The sequence below is a fragment of the Candoia aspera genome, chromosome 13, assembly GCF_035149785.1.
Source record: "Candoia aspera isolate rCanAsp1 chromosome 13, rCanAsp1.hap2, whole genome shotgun sequence".
Lineage (NCBI taxonomy): Eukaryota > Metazoa > Chordata > Lepidosauria > Squamata > Boidae > Candoia > Candoia aspera.
Genome location: NC_086165.1, coordinates 9,670,634 through 9,682,873, shown reverse-complemented (window position 1 = coordinate 9,682,873; position 12,240 = coordinate 9,670,634). Strand labels below are relative to the sequence as shown.

At 38.6% G+C, this 12,240-nt stretch overlaps 1 protein-coding gene across 1 annotated transcript in view; it reads left to right on the top strand.

The window, feature by feature from the left end:
- Positions 1 to 12,240, top strand: part of FBN1 (fibrillin 1) — a 173,034-nt gene that overhangs the window by 79,750 nt on the left and 81,044 nt on the right. Inside the window, exons 13-15 of the mRNA XM_063314449.1 lie at positions 1,509 to 1,634; positions 3,790 to 3,912; positions 10,276 to 10,398. Coding sequence (XP_063170519.1) covers positions 1,509 to 1,634; positions 3,790 to 3,912; positions 10,276 to 10,398 — 372 coding nt within the window. The remainder of the gene's footprint in view (positions 1 to 1,508; positions 1,635 to 3,789; positions 3,913 to 10,275; positions 10,399 to 12,240) is intronic.

Genomic DNA, 12,240 nt, shown 5'->3' with positions numbered 1-12,240 from the left:
TACCATGGAGAATCAAGGCAGGGCAATCTATCGTTTCTTTTTTTGATTCCTTGGGCTAAGCTCCTGCTTTACTAAAGATTCCCTCATACCTTCTCCAAGACCATCTCTGTGTTCCTCTTCAGTTTCTTCAACCAAGCACGTTGAAGAACTGAGGGTGTGGTAGAAGAGGCTCAACCCCAAGATGACCCCATGACAGCTATAGGCAAATCTCACGCTAACTCAAGCGGAAAAGATCATATAATTCTTTTCTCTCCAACAGCTTGGAGCCAAGCAATTACAGTGCTTTGAAGTATGTCATCTAAACCTTGGGTTTCACCTGGAACCAAATTGGCAGCTTTTAACACAGGTGTAATGTGGCCTCATTGGGTTTTATACCAATTGACATTTCTGGAAAAAAAACCTCAAAGACAACTTTATGTAAAGTGTGTTACACTAGCCTTATATTGATAACTGTATGAAACAGTAGGAAACTCTAGGATGTATTACCAAAATATGGAGACAGCTCAGTGCATGTCTGATTTTTTTTTTTTTTTGCTGACAGCTCTGTGGTCCTGGGATTATATCTGACTATGGATGGCCTTTCTTGGGGCCAACATGTGCCAATTAGTTGACAGTTATTGTGAACAATGTTTTTAATGGAATGGTGTTATGTCAGGAAGACACATGCAATGCCTTCTGTTGCATATGCAGCATTTTTGGTTTCAGAGTTTGACCCTGGAGAGGAAAGATATACTTGGATCAGGAATTGTTCCATTCCATGAGAGCCCATCAATATAAGATAGTCAATAGGCCATATAGAATTGGTCCAAAAATACTGCATTTATAATCTGTCATTGAGTAAAGTTCTTTAAGCCACCAGATATTATTTTATTTAACTTTGGGACCCAACTTTCCCCTGTCAAACATTAAGAATGGATCTGAATAGAAGATGGATTTTGAGGTCACATTATTATGAGGATAGTTTGACTTTTTGCTCAGTTAAGCTCCCTGTGGCAGAGTAAAGGGGTACAGCTGCAGTAGATTATTGCAATTATTGCAACACAGACAGCAGATTATTGCAATACAGACAGCATGATTCTGGGTGGAAGGAATAGGTACCCTGGGTATGTTGGCTTAATCTGTCATATTTGTATTCCATTTGTCATCACAAAGACTTCCAAGTTGTGTTGGTGGACCATTGTTGTTTAGTAGAATGACTTGGAAGTAGCTGTAGTTGAAAGGATTCTGATATAGCTCCTGCAGCCTGGTATCTTTCCTAAAACCCAGTTTCTATCATGATGCATCCAAAGTTAAGCACACTAAAGGACTAGATTCCAGTGGCAAAAATTAAATGCATATGTTTACATCTCTTCTATGTAAGTCAGCACAACTAAAGTCTTCAGTTTGATCTGGGTTGCATTTTCATTTCAAAGGAGTGGAGTCAACCATACCAAATTAAGTTGCTTGTTTTGCTTTGTTTTGTGGTGATAACTCACTGTACTTATATTTATGTCTCTGCTTTCTTCTAGATATTGATGAATGTTTGCAGAATGGCCGGATATGTAACAACGGGCGATGCATCAACACTGATGGCAGCTTCCACTGTGTTTGCAATGCTGGCTTTCATGTGACAGCTGATGGAAAGAACTGTGAAGGTCAGGATTGCCAAATCCCTTCTGAGTACTTTCTTCTTCACCTGTGTAACTACCTGCATTGGAGTCTGTGTGTGTGTGTTTGTTTTCTACTTGACTGTTGACCAGTAAATCCCCAACTGCTTTCAGTTACAACAGTGTATAGATATAGAAGTTAAATTCACCAACTCATCTGTTGAGATCTACGTGGCCTTTAAATATTCTCCCCAGAATGGCAAGTAAATTAATTTGTGTGGTTGGATATGGGGTTCCATTAATAATGAACTATGTGAGATCTGAAAGACAAATAATACATCTTATACACAGCTTATATGATGGGAATGGATATTCCTGGAAATGCTGTTTAGTATGTATGTAGCATCCTGAACTCATTAATATGCCTGATGAGAGCCTCTTGCAACATATCCTGGCCCTTAAAAGCTTGCCTCCCTTCTAAGAAATGTAAACACAGTTTGGTGTGTTGAAACTACACAAGATACCAAATCTTGCATGAATTTGGTCAAGAGAGTTGAAATCTCAAGATTTGGTACTCCTGCAAGATATCAGCCATTTTAAAAGGATTTATTTATTTCCCTTCACCATTACACAGAATTGCATCATAGTGCCTTGAAAAGCTTGTTAACCCCCTACTTTGAAAGAAAAAAAAATTATTACATTTCTCCAAGTCCTTGAGAGAGGGTCCACAATCTGTTCACATTTAACAAAAATTCAAGCATTGGTCGTAGCAGCATTTTTTGGCAGAATATTATCTCAGTGATTCAACTCTAAGACTGAGTGCCAACATTCCTGTTTGGGATAGATATACATTTTTAAAAATCATAAATTATTTTTGCCTGATTTAGAATGTAAGAAAAAAGTAAACATGCCATGTATTGAGCAGTCATTTCAATCCAGTACAGCTGCAATATTAAGGGAAATATCTTGATTTTGAGGATAGTTTTAATGTTACTATCATCCAGTGATAAATGTTAGTTGTTAGTTGTTCATCCTTAATCAAGACAAACCCTTCAGGAATTCATGTTTCATCCTTGTTTGGAGGGAATGGTTAAAAATTCAAGCTGCTTTGAGGTATTGATATTGGTCTAGGTATAGTATTTATATTACCTAGATATATATCTGGAAATCTATCAAATTATTTCATTGAAATATCTCCCTCTCATCACCTCGCTAAATCCCATGTGCTAACAGTAATAAGAACCAGTGCAGTGATGATCTGCTAGAACATTTTTCATTCCGTTAAAAATGCTGCCAAAAAGTCTCTGAGCAGACTGAATTGCATCAGCTCCTGAAGTAATTGTCTGTGTTATACAATAATGCCACTGTGTACAAACTCAAATTCAGAATTTTGTCTGAATTTAGAAGCCCAGTACAGAATGAAACATGTGTAAGAGCCATATGTACATGACTGCAGATGTGACCACTATCGGCTCCACATGGCGTCTGTATCACCCCTAATGTTCCACTGTGACTGTTAGTTTATAATTGTTCTATAGTACCTCCAGTATCAAAGGCCATCTGCCAATGCCATTTGTTTAGGACCATGATTGAGATGTCCTATTGTGTCCTACTTGTGAGCATCTGGCCGGTCACATTTGGAACAAAATACCAGCCTTTGGTTTACTCTAACCGGTTTATGTTTTCATTCCCATTTTTTAAGCTCAGGGTGGGAACTTGTCCTCCTCCAAATTTTACTGAGGTGTAATTTCTAGCAGCTTCAGACAAAATGGTGAGTGGTGAACAACGCTGAGCAACATAAGAAAGGATACAGATTCCTCATCCCTGTCTTAGTTGTTACTTTTAAGAACAAATAGAAGAGAGTCTGCCTTCTGTCTCCATTGCTATATTTAACAACAGAAAGTGTTAGAGATCACTCTCACTGTAAGATAAATGCCAGCCTTTAAAGTATCAGTGTTATTCTTAAGAGGACTTTATCTTAAAGTAGTTTATCCTTGAAAGGCAAAGAAGTGACTTGCCTGGTCCAGTGACACTCATTAAATTCCTCTCAACTATGCAGTTATTCAGGCATCACATACATCCTTGAAATCCAAGCATAAGGGACTGTGTCTTGCCGCAGTATAATATAGGTCACTTGAAGAATGTTATGTTCTGTAAGGATGATGAACTGCTGTTTGACTTGGTGCATTTGTTTTTTTTTTAGATATGGATGAATGCAGCATACGAAACATGTGTCTTAATGGAATGTGCATCAATGAAGATGGAAGTTTTAAGTGTATCTGCAAACCTGGTTTCCAGTTAGCTTCAGATGGACGTTACTGCAGAGGTGAGTACTTATCTGCAAACATTGCAATGGGTGATGTATTTGATATGAAGCGTGCAGTGCAAATATGTGATCCTAAACTCCATTCGTCTTGTAAAAAAATCATTTGCACAATAGCTATTTTTCTTGTTGTGTGAACACTTTCTTTCTGAATCCTGCAGTCCATGTGTGTGTTAATCAAGGGTAAGTTTCATCATTTCCTATTACCTGATATTTAATGTGAGGACTTCTTGGAAGAAAATGTAACTGTAAGTATGATTGAATCAAGATTTTTGAAGTATTTAACCAATGGGTATGAACACATATGTGTTTTAGTAAAAGGAGAACAAAAGCTTATGTCTTTTTAAAAATAATCTTTACTGAAATTGTAAAACAATACAAAATGGTAACCATGATGATACAAGTAATAAAAATTGCAAACAAATCTACAACGTTTCATTTCATTTAAAGTAACATCACAAAAATCATATAGCCAAAACTAGTTTAACAGTGAAAACTAAAAAGAAAAGAAAAAAAATGAGAAAAACAGAGAGAGAAAAACTATTTTATGGCTTCAAAATAATAATAATAGAGTTATATTATACAGTTTCTTGACAATTATAACTAGGCCATATGGAATCATAGTGTCTAACCTTGCATCTCCTTAAAAACAAAGCCATCCTAAAGAGCTGACAAATTTCTTTGAAGAAAACTTTAACATTTGTAACACAAAATACAAAAATATTTTTTTTTTCACCACTATCCAGGCATGATATATCCAAAGCTCTTCATAGACAAGTTCTAAATCTGGAGAATTTAATTTAACATCTGAAATCAATATGAACTACCAGTGGGTGTACAATTAGATTAAAATGTAGGCACTTTATGCATTGATATGACTGTATCTTCAGATGACTTTTTTGGAGTATTTTATCTGTGCCAGTTGTGCATCAGTATTATAAAGAGGGAAAGGTTACAAGTAAACTAATGATCTATAAATCACAGTAGCTTGTGTATGCTCCAATCTTATTACCATTTTAAACATTCTTTAACATGGAACACTTTTTTAAGGCAAGAGAAAGTTATCAAGGATAAAGTCCCAATAGCATGCTCATTTTTGTATGTGTAAAATCATTCACATCTGGGTGTGGGCTTGTCTCAAACATATTCTAATGCTGCTTTTCAAGCAGGTTGCATTTGTCAGAGAAGGCAATTCAAACAAGATTTCTCTCCATTTGCTTTCTGAGTTGGAACATCCAAGGGGAATTAAGTGTGTAAGAGCTGAACGAAATATGTGGCAGGGATGGGCAAGGAGTGCCCTGCCAGTTGTTGTTGAACTTCAGTTCCTTTCGATCTAGACAACAAGGCAAATGGTGAGGAGTGATGGGAATTGCAGTCCAGGATTTGGATGGGTATAGATGTCCATCCCTGGTATAGTAGTAAGTTTCAACTCCAGATCACCTTAATATGTGAATTAAACAGATGCAATTGGAGCCTTTTTTCCCTAGCTCCAGGCACCCAATCAATGAAGAAACAAGAAAGATATAGCATCATCATAGTTACTTCTTTCTCTTGTCATAACAATTCAGCATTGTTCCAGAGCGAGCAAGAGAACCAGCAAGTAAAAGGCCATGCTACCTGTCTTGTCCCATAAGGAATGGAATATTTATTACTCTACATACTTACATTTTCAGTAGACATTTTCTTTCAAGCAAGCACAAACCAAAAATAGAAACAAGGAACAAAGAAACAGTGAGCAAAATTACATGCAGGTTTTCTTTCCAGAAATTACAAAAGTTTTAGCTACAGAGATTTGGTAAGCTTGAAATTGCACAGCTAAGCTCAATTAGGTTATTGTGATGGTCAAAAGATCAGGATACAGAATATTTGGGAGAGAAGCCAAACAGCTTCTTTATCTAACCAAGAGCTTAAAGGTTACACATCTACCCACAAAGGTAAAAAGAGCTATAGATAGGGCATATAGCTGGGCACCTTAAATCTGGCTGCCCAACAGGCAACCTGTAAGGGAAGAGACAGTGCAAAATTTTGCTGGACTGCTGGAGATGCCCAACATTTAAGAGGTAAGAAACTTAAAATACAGAGGCTCTGCCTGAAAACACAGCTAAGTTCATTTGAATCAAATATAACTAACATTGTGTTATTATGATTACTGTGTTTTGTCTCAGAAGAAAACTTGGCTGTTTTAATGAAGATCGTTTCAAATGTTCCAATCTAGGAAACAACTTGGCAATATCCATTTTGACTACAAAACAGCCTGTTTTGCTGTACCAGGAACAAAACAAAACACAACATTTCATTTGAGAGTTTTGTCTTGTGATCGAAGGAAAACGTTTGAGTCTTTTGAGCTTGTTTCTGATGAAATACATCCAACTCATTTTCCCAGCCTCAGGAAAAAAATCCATAACAGTTTGATCCTGCTTATGTGTGGGATATTGGAGCTGGGCTAGAAACCGGGGAACTCTGCATTCTAGTTTTCCCTTAGGCATGAAAGTTGACTGGGCAATTTGGACCAGCCACTCTCTTTCAACCAACCTCCCTCACAGGGTTATTGTTGTGGGGAAAATAGGAGAGCATTATGTGCACTCCCTTGAATTAAATAAAGACAGGATATATATCTAATAATTAAATAAACTATGGCCTCATTCATTTTGTATAATTATTGCATCCACTGCATCATTTGCCATTCCTAAAAGTATAGCATACCCATCAATCATTAAAATATCCTCTGCTGCAAAATAAGCAAGTATTAATGCAATAAACACCCTGCTTCAGTGCACCTCTAGATGATTCATGGGACAACCCAAGGCCATCTTGCAAACCCACTGAACTCCTGTTGGAGTCAGACCATAGACTTCGTGACTTAACCACCATGCTAGACCATAGCATAATTTTGTTTCTCGCTGCAGAGACATAGAAAAATAACACAATCTTGCACAAGGACCATGCTGGAAACTGAGGAAGGTTTCACAATTTGTTCGCCTTTCCGGCTACAGCAGGAGATTGGAGGCTAATGTGCCAAAGATACAAGCAATTAGAGTTTTGAACTGGCAATGCTGTATTGTGTGCCAAACAACACAAGCTAAATCAAACACGGAGGTGTTTTGCTCTCCATTTGCCCTTGTAAGGTTGGGGGTGGGGTGGGCAAAATAAAGAAAAGGCCACACATGCAAAATGTTGTGTATACTGAAGAGCGCTGTTACGATATGATTATATTGTTAAAGGTTACACATCTACCCACACAGTATTTTTAAAACGTTTCTCTAATCCTCAGTGTTTAGAGAGAAGAGGGGGGAAAAACCAGGGGGAAAAAGCACAATCACCATATCAGGAAAAAAATGCATTTACTTCCTGCTGGGAAGTAGCTTGTGTGTGAGTGCATGTCTGTTTAAACTGAGCAAGTTAACAAACAAATTCAGTGACACAATTGTTATCAAACAGATTTTATACTCTGTGGTATGTGCAGAGTCTGAAAAAATTGGAGACTGGGAAAGATGGCTGAACTTTGTGGGAGAGCAAAACATAAATTATATGTACATGCATATATATGTATGGGTGTATGTATATGTCTATCTATATGTATATGTATATGTTTATGTGTATATATTTATATGTTTATTATACACACACAAACACGGAACAATATATTTTGCTATCCTTGGAAGACAAATACTTATTGACCTAATTATGTCCAAACCAGTGGACTTGATGTGGACTTCAACATCCAGAATTCCCCAGCCAGCATGGGTTGAAGTCCATACATCTTAAAGTTGCCAAGGTTGAGAAACACTGGTCTGAACCCATTTAATCATAGAACCACAGGGTTGGAAGGCACCTTGGAGGTCTTGTAATCCAACCTCCTGCCCAGCACAGGAATCCTCATACCATCCTGGACAAATGGCTGTCCAGTTTTTTTCTTGAAACCCACTAGTGATGGAGCACCCACAACTTCAGGAGTTAGGCTGTTCCATTGCTTAATAGCTCTCACAGTCAGGAAATTCCTCCTTATTTCAAATTTGGATCTCTGTCTGTCAAGCTTCCACCCATTGGTTCTCGTCTTACCCTCAGGTACTCTGGCGAATAGATTCACATGCTCTTCCCTGTAACATCCCTTCCTATATTGCTAGGCTGCTGTTGTTCCTCCCCTTAGCCTTTTTTTCTTTAGACTAAACATACAAAGTTCCTTCAACCACTTTTCGTAGGATTTAGCCTCCAAGCCCCTTGCCATCTTAATTGCTCTTCCCTGCACAATCTGCACTATCATTTGAAAGTTCCTCGTCTTTTAGTAGATGTTCCGGCCCAGTAGAATCCTCTGGTTCCACCTGGGAGAAAAAGAGAATGAGGCCATTTGTGGGATTTCTGTGACTGGCTTCAGCAGCCCTGTGTACAAATATCAAACATTTATGTATTTACTTACAGGGCCAATATGCCTCTCCAATCAAAACTGACTGAGTGGCTTACAGACCATATTTACATAAATAAGGTTAAAAGTACAAAGTCTAAAACATAAATAACAACACAGTACAAAATATAGTGCCAGGGAAAGAACAGAACAGTACATTCATTAATCTCCACATTACAGGAGGGAGCAGCTCACAACATTCCCACCTCAAGGCCTATTGAAGAAACTAGGTTTTGTGGCTTCTCTGAAATCCAGCAGTGTGATGGCCATCCAGATCTCAGAGAGAATGCTATTCCAGAGAAGGGGGGCAGCAGTGGAAAAGGCCCACTTCCAGACCCCCTTTCTGAGTGAAGGGACCTGAAGTGTGCCCCTTCTACGAGATCTTACCAGGTAGGGTCAGTTGGGAGAAGGTGGTGCTGAAGATATCCACCCAATAGACTATGAGCCGGTGTAGTATTGTGGTTGGGGTATTGGACTGGGACTGGGAGACCCAATTTGAATGCTTACTTGACCATGAAGTGTACTTATGAGGTTAGTGTTGGATGATGAAATGAAGGGTGACTTTAAGCATTTAAGATAAGGGTGCCTTACGCTTTTAGAGAAAACCTGCAATATAATTACTGTTCTTGTTTCTCATAATAATAATGATAACCACCACAACAAAGCCCATGTAACAGCATTGTCCCCTGCTTTCTTCCAATCTTTCCTCAAACCCAATTTTTTTCTGTTTGGCTCAGCCTCTTAATTCTAGTTCAGTAACAAGACTAGCCCAGCCTCAATATGTGGAACTGCCACAGCTGATTATCCTTTTCATCTTCCCCAGGCTCCACTTTCATCCCCATCCTGTGTTGTATCCCCTGGAACTAAATTTTAGGTTGTAAAATCTTGAAGCAAAGCTCTGTGGCCTTGAACTCTGCAAATTGCCATCTAGGTTGAAAGTGACATCTAAATGCAAAAAGAAGGAGATGAAACAAATAGGTGGGTGGAAACTGCTAATGTTGCAAAATCCTCATGGAGGCAGCCATGAGGGATGGAAGCCATCTGACCCAGCCAACTACATAACAATCCTGACTCCTGCATGAATGAGGTGATTCTGCAGTTGATACCTGGTGCTGGTTCAGATGAAGGAGGCACATAAATAAGTTGCAGGGCTGTGCAAGCCATTTGGAGGAGTGCTTTGTTAGTGACCAAAGTACTCCTTTGAGCTCATTGTTGCAAGTGCTCATTGCTGTAAGTACAGTTGCTTCAAGAGCCTTCCTATTTCACCTGAGCGCATACAGAAGACATTTCTACTCAAGGGAAGTAATATTTTTTCCATTTTTCTATTCCTGATTAACAGTTGTCCAAGACTTGCATGAATGGAGTAATTAATAAGAAACCTACAGTATATGGCCTGTCTGTACATTTCTGCTTCTCCAAGATGCTCTCCTGTTCCCTATGGAAGTGACCTTTCTGTTTGATCCTGACAAAATTGTGTGCCTGGCAGCTTCCGTGAAGGGATTATCAAAACTTGGGAGAACAGAGCTCCAAGAGGCTTGATGGGAGAGTAAATCATTAATGAAGAAATGTGACCTTCTTATAAACTGCTATGCAAACATTATACAACGACTTTTAAAAAAAGGATGAAAAATGAATCTGTTGTAAAGAAGGAAGAAGATCCAGTGCAGACATCTCAAACCTTTGCAGTTAAGGGAACAGGATACTTTCCTCTGAATTTGGAGGAAATATTCTGAATTTCTCATGAGATGAGATAATGCTTTTTAAATACAATTCAGCTAAGTAATAATTCATCACATGCACTTCTTTTCTTGTGATTTGTGTATGTGTCTAGATGTAATGGGACTCCAATTCTTGTGCTTTATTTGTGTGTACCGTGACTAAGCTATATGGAACACTTGCATCTCATCCCAAGTACTGAAAATGACTAAACCTTAACCTTTAACAAAACTGTCTTTTTCTTTTGGCAGACATCGATGAGTGTGAGACACCAGGAATATGCATGAATGGACGCTGTGTGAACACCGATGGTTCTTTCAAATGCGAATGCTTCCCTGGCCTTGCTGTGGGGTTGGATGGACGTGTGTGTGTCGGTAAGACAAAGTCACTGTTGACAGTTAGGGTTTAGTGCTTAGTTGTTAGTCCTGAGAAGCTCTACAGCAGTATTTGCAAATCTGGTGCCCTCCAGATGTGTTGGGACTTCAAGTATGCAGAAGTCTCAGTCAGTGCATGCTAAAAATTTTGGATGTTGATGTTCCAACATGTCTAAAAGGCACTAGCCTATGGAAGGATACTCTGGTACTTTGCCCTTTTCCGTAATGTGTGAGCCAGCTCAGGTAGAAAGTTGTCACACCAGGATTTGCCTTGAGTGACGCTTCATCAGAGCTAAACTCTATTAAGAAGCTGTCAGGAATGCAGTTTTGAGTTTCGTCTTTTCTGAAGACGATACATGATTGTCAATTGTGAAAGTTGTATCTGTGGTTCACTTTAAGCAGCTTATGTTAATAAACATGGACGTTTTGGCCTTCCTGACTGAAACCATTGAAGAATTGATTTCCTGCCTGAAAAACATCCATTCTTTTTGATGTGTTTACCCAACGTTCCTGAGAACAGATGCCCATGGGTTTATATAGATGATGGATCCCGTTCGCTTTGCAATTGTGTCTTTGTTAGACGCTTCCTCCTTCAGCCTAATTTTGATAGGACTAAAAAGGAAATAAAACAACGAGCATTTAGTCAACAAATAGGAATACAGCAATTAAAATGTTCTCTCTCCCCCTCTGGGTGAGGAATTTCCTAATTTAGCGCAATACAGGAATGCCGTTGCTGTTTTGAACAGGAAAAAAAAAAGAATTTTCCTTTTAAAAATGTAGGAGCATGTAGGAAACGATTAATGAAAGGGATGTTACCTCTGAAAAGTCTCAGCTGCTTTGTACAGCTTGTGCTGAACAGTGGTCTGGATTGTTGCAGTTGTGACTCAGATCTCAACAAGTAGAGAGGCAACATGCAATTTAATGGGTGGCCAGGGTTGTTTGAATCTGCCTAAAAATGGAGTTACCAAATTACATTCATTCCAAAAGTTATCTGTGAATCACAATTCATTCCAAATTCCTGATTTTAAAATAAACGTAAGATGGCATGCCTGACCTAGGTCCTAGTACATGTAGTGACTTTCTATCAGATTAACATACCTTAGCAAATGGCAACCTGATTAAGTCCCTTTTATATTTTTAGCCTTTGACAGGCTGGCAAAGTAATGAAGCAGAATTGTTTTATGAAGCAGAGTGTGAATTGTTCAGAGAAGTTATAATTCTAGTCAGATTGAAACATCTAAATTGAAGATAAATTGCTTCTGATGGTTTTTCACCACTTCTGTAGCTTGGGGTAATCCAAAATTGGTTACTGTTAGTATTCCCCAGTTTGGATTAATCCTATTTGAGAAATCATGACCTGTGGGGAAAATAAAAATATCATTTACTTGGCAGAAATGAGTATTTTCCACACATGCGAATTTAGTAGCTAAATGTAAAAGGGGAAGGCATTAATAAATAGTAGAAATAGATTAATCCTTTGGGTATGAGCCTTAGGTGAAAAAAAAATTCCTGGTATCTGGAATTTGGATGGCTAAAATTTGGTGGTGGTTCTTAGGGATTCTTCAATGAAACTACTTTTTGATTGTCAGCATATGACTTTAGGGGCACATTCCTTGGCACTATTTAAAAAGTAGGCACCCTCAACTTGAGTTCAGCATCAGGTGACTGGATCTACATAGTTTTCTTGGCAGCAGAAAGAGTGTGCCATGGCCATCTTCGGGGATGTTCTTCTGACTTCCTAGTCTAGACAGCATCCTGGAGTTCCCAGGGCAGCCTTGTTTAGCTTCTTGGATCAGCCTAGGTTAGTTAAATGCTGCCACCTGCTGCAGCTTCCCTGCACAT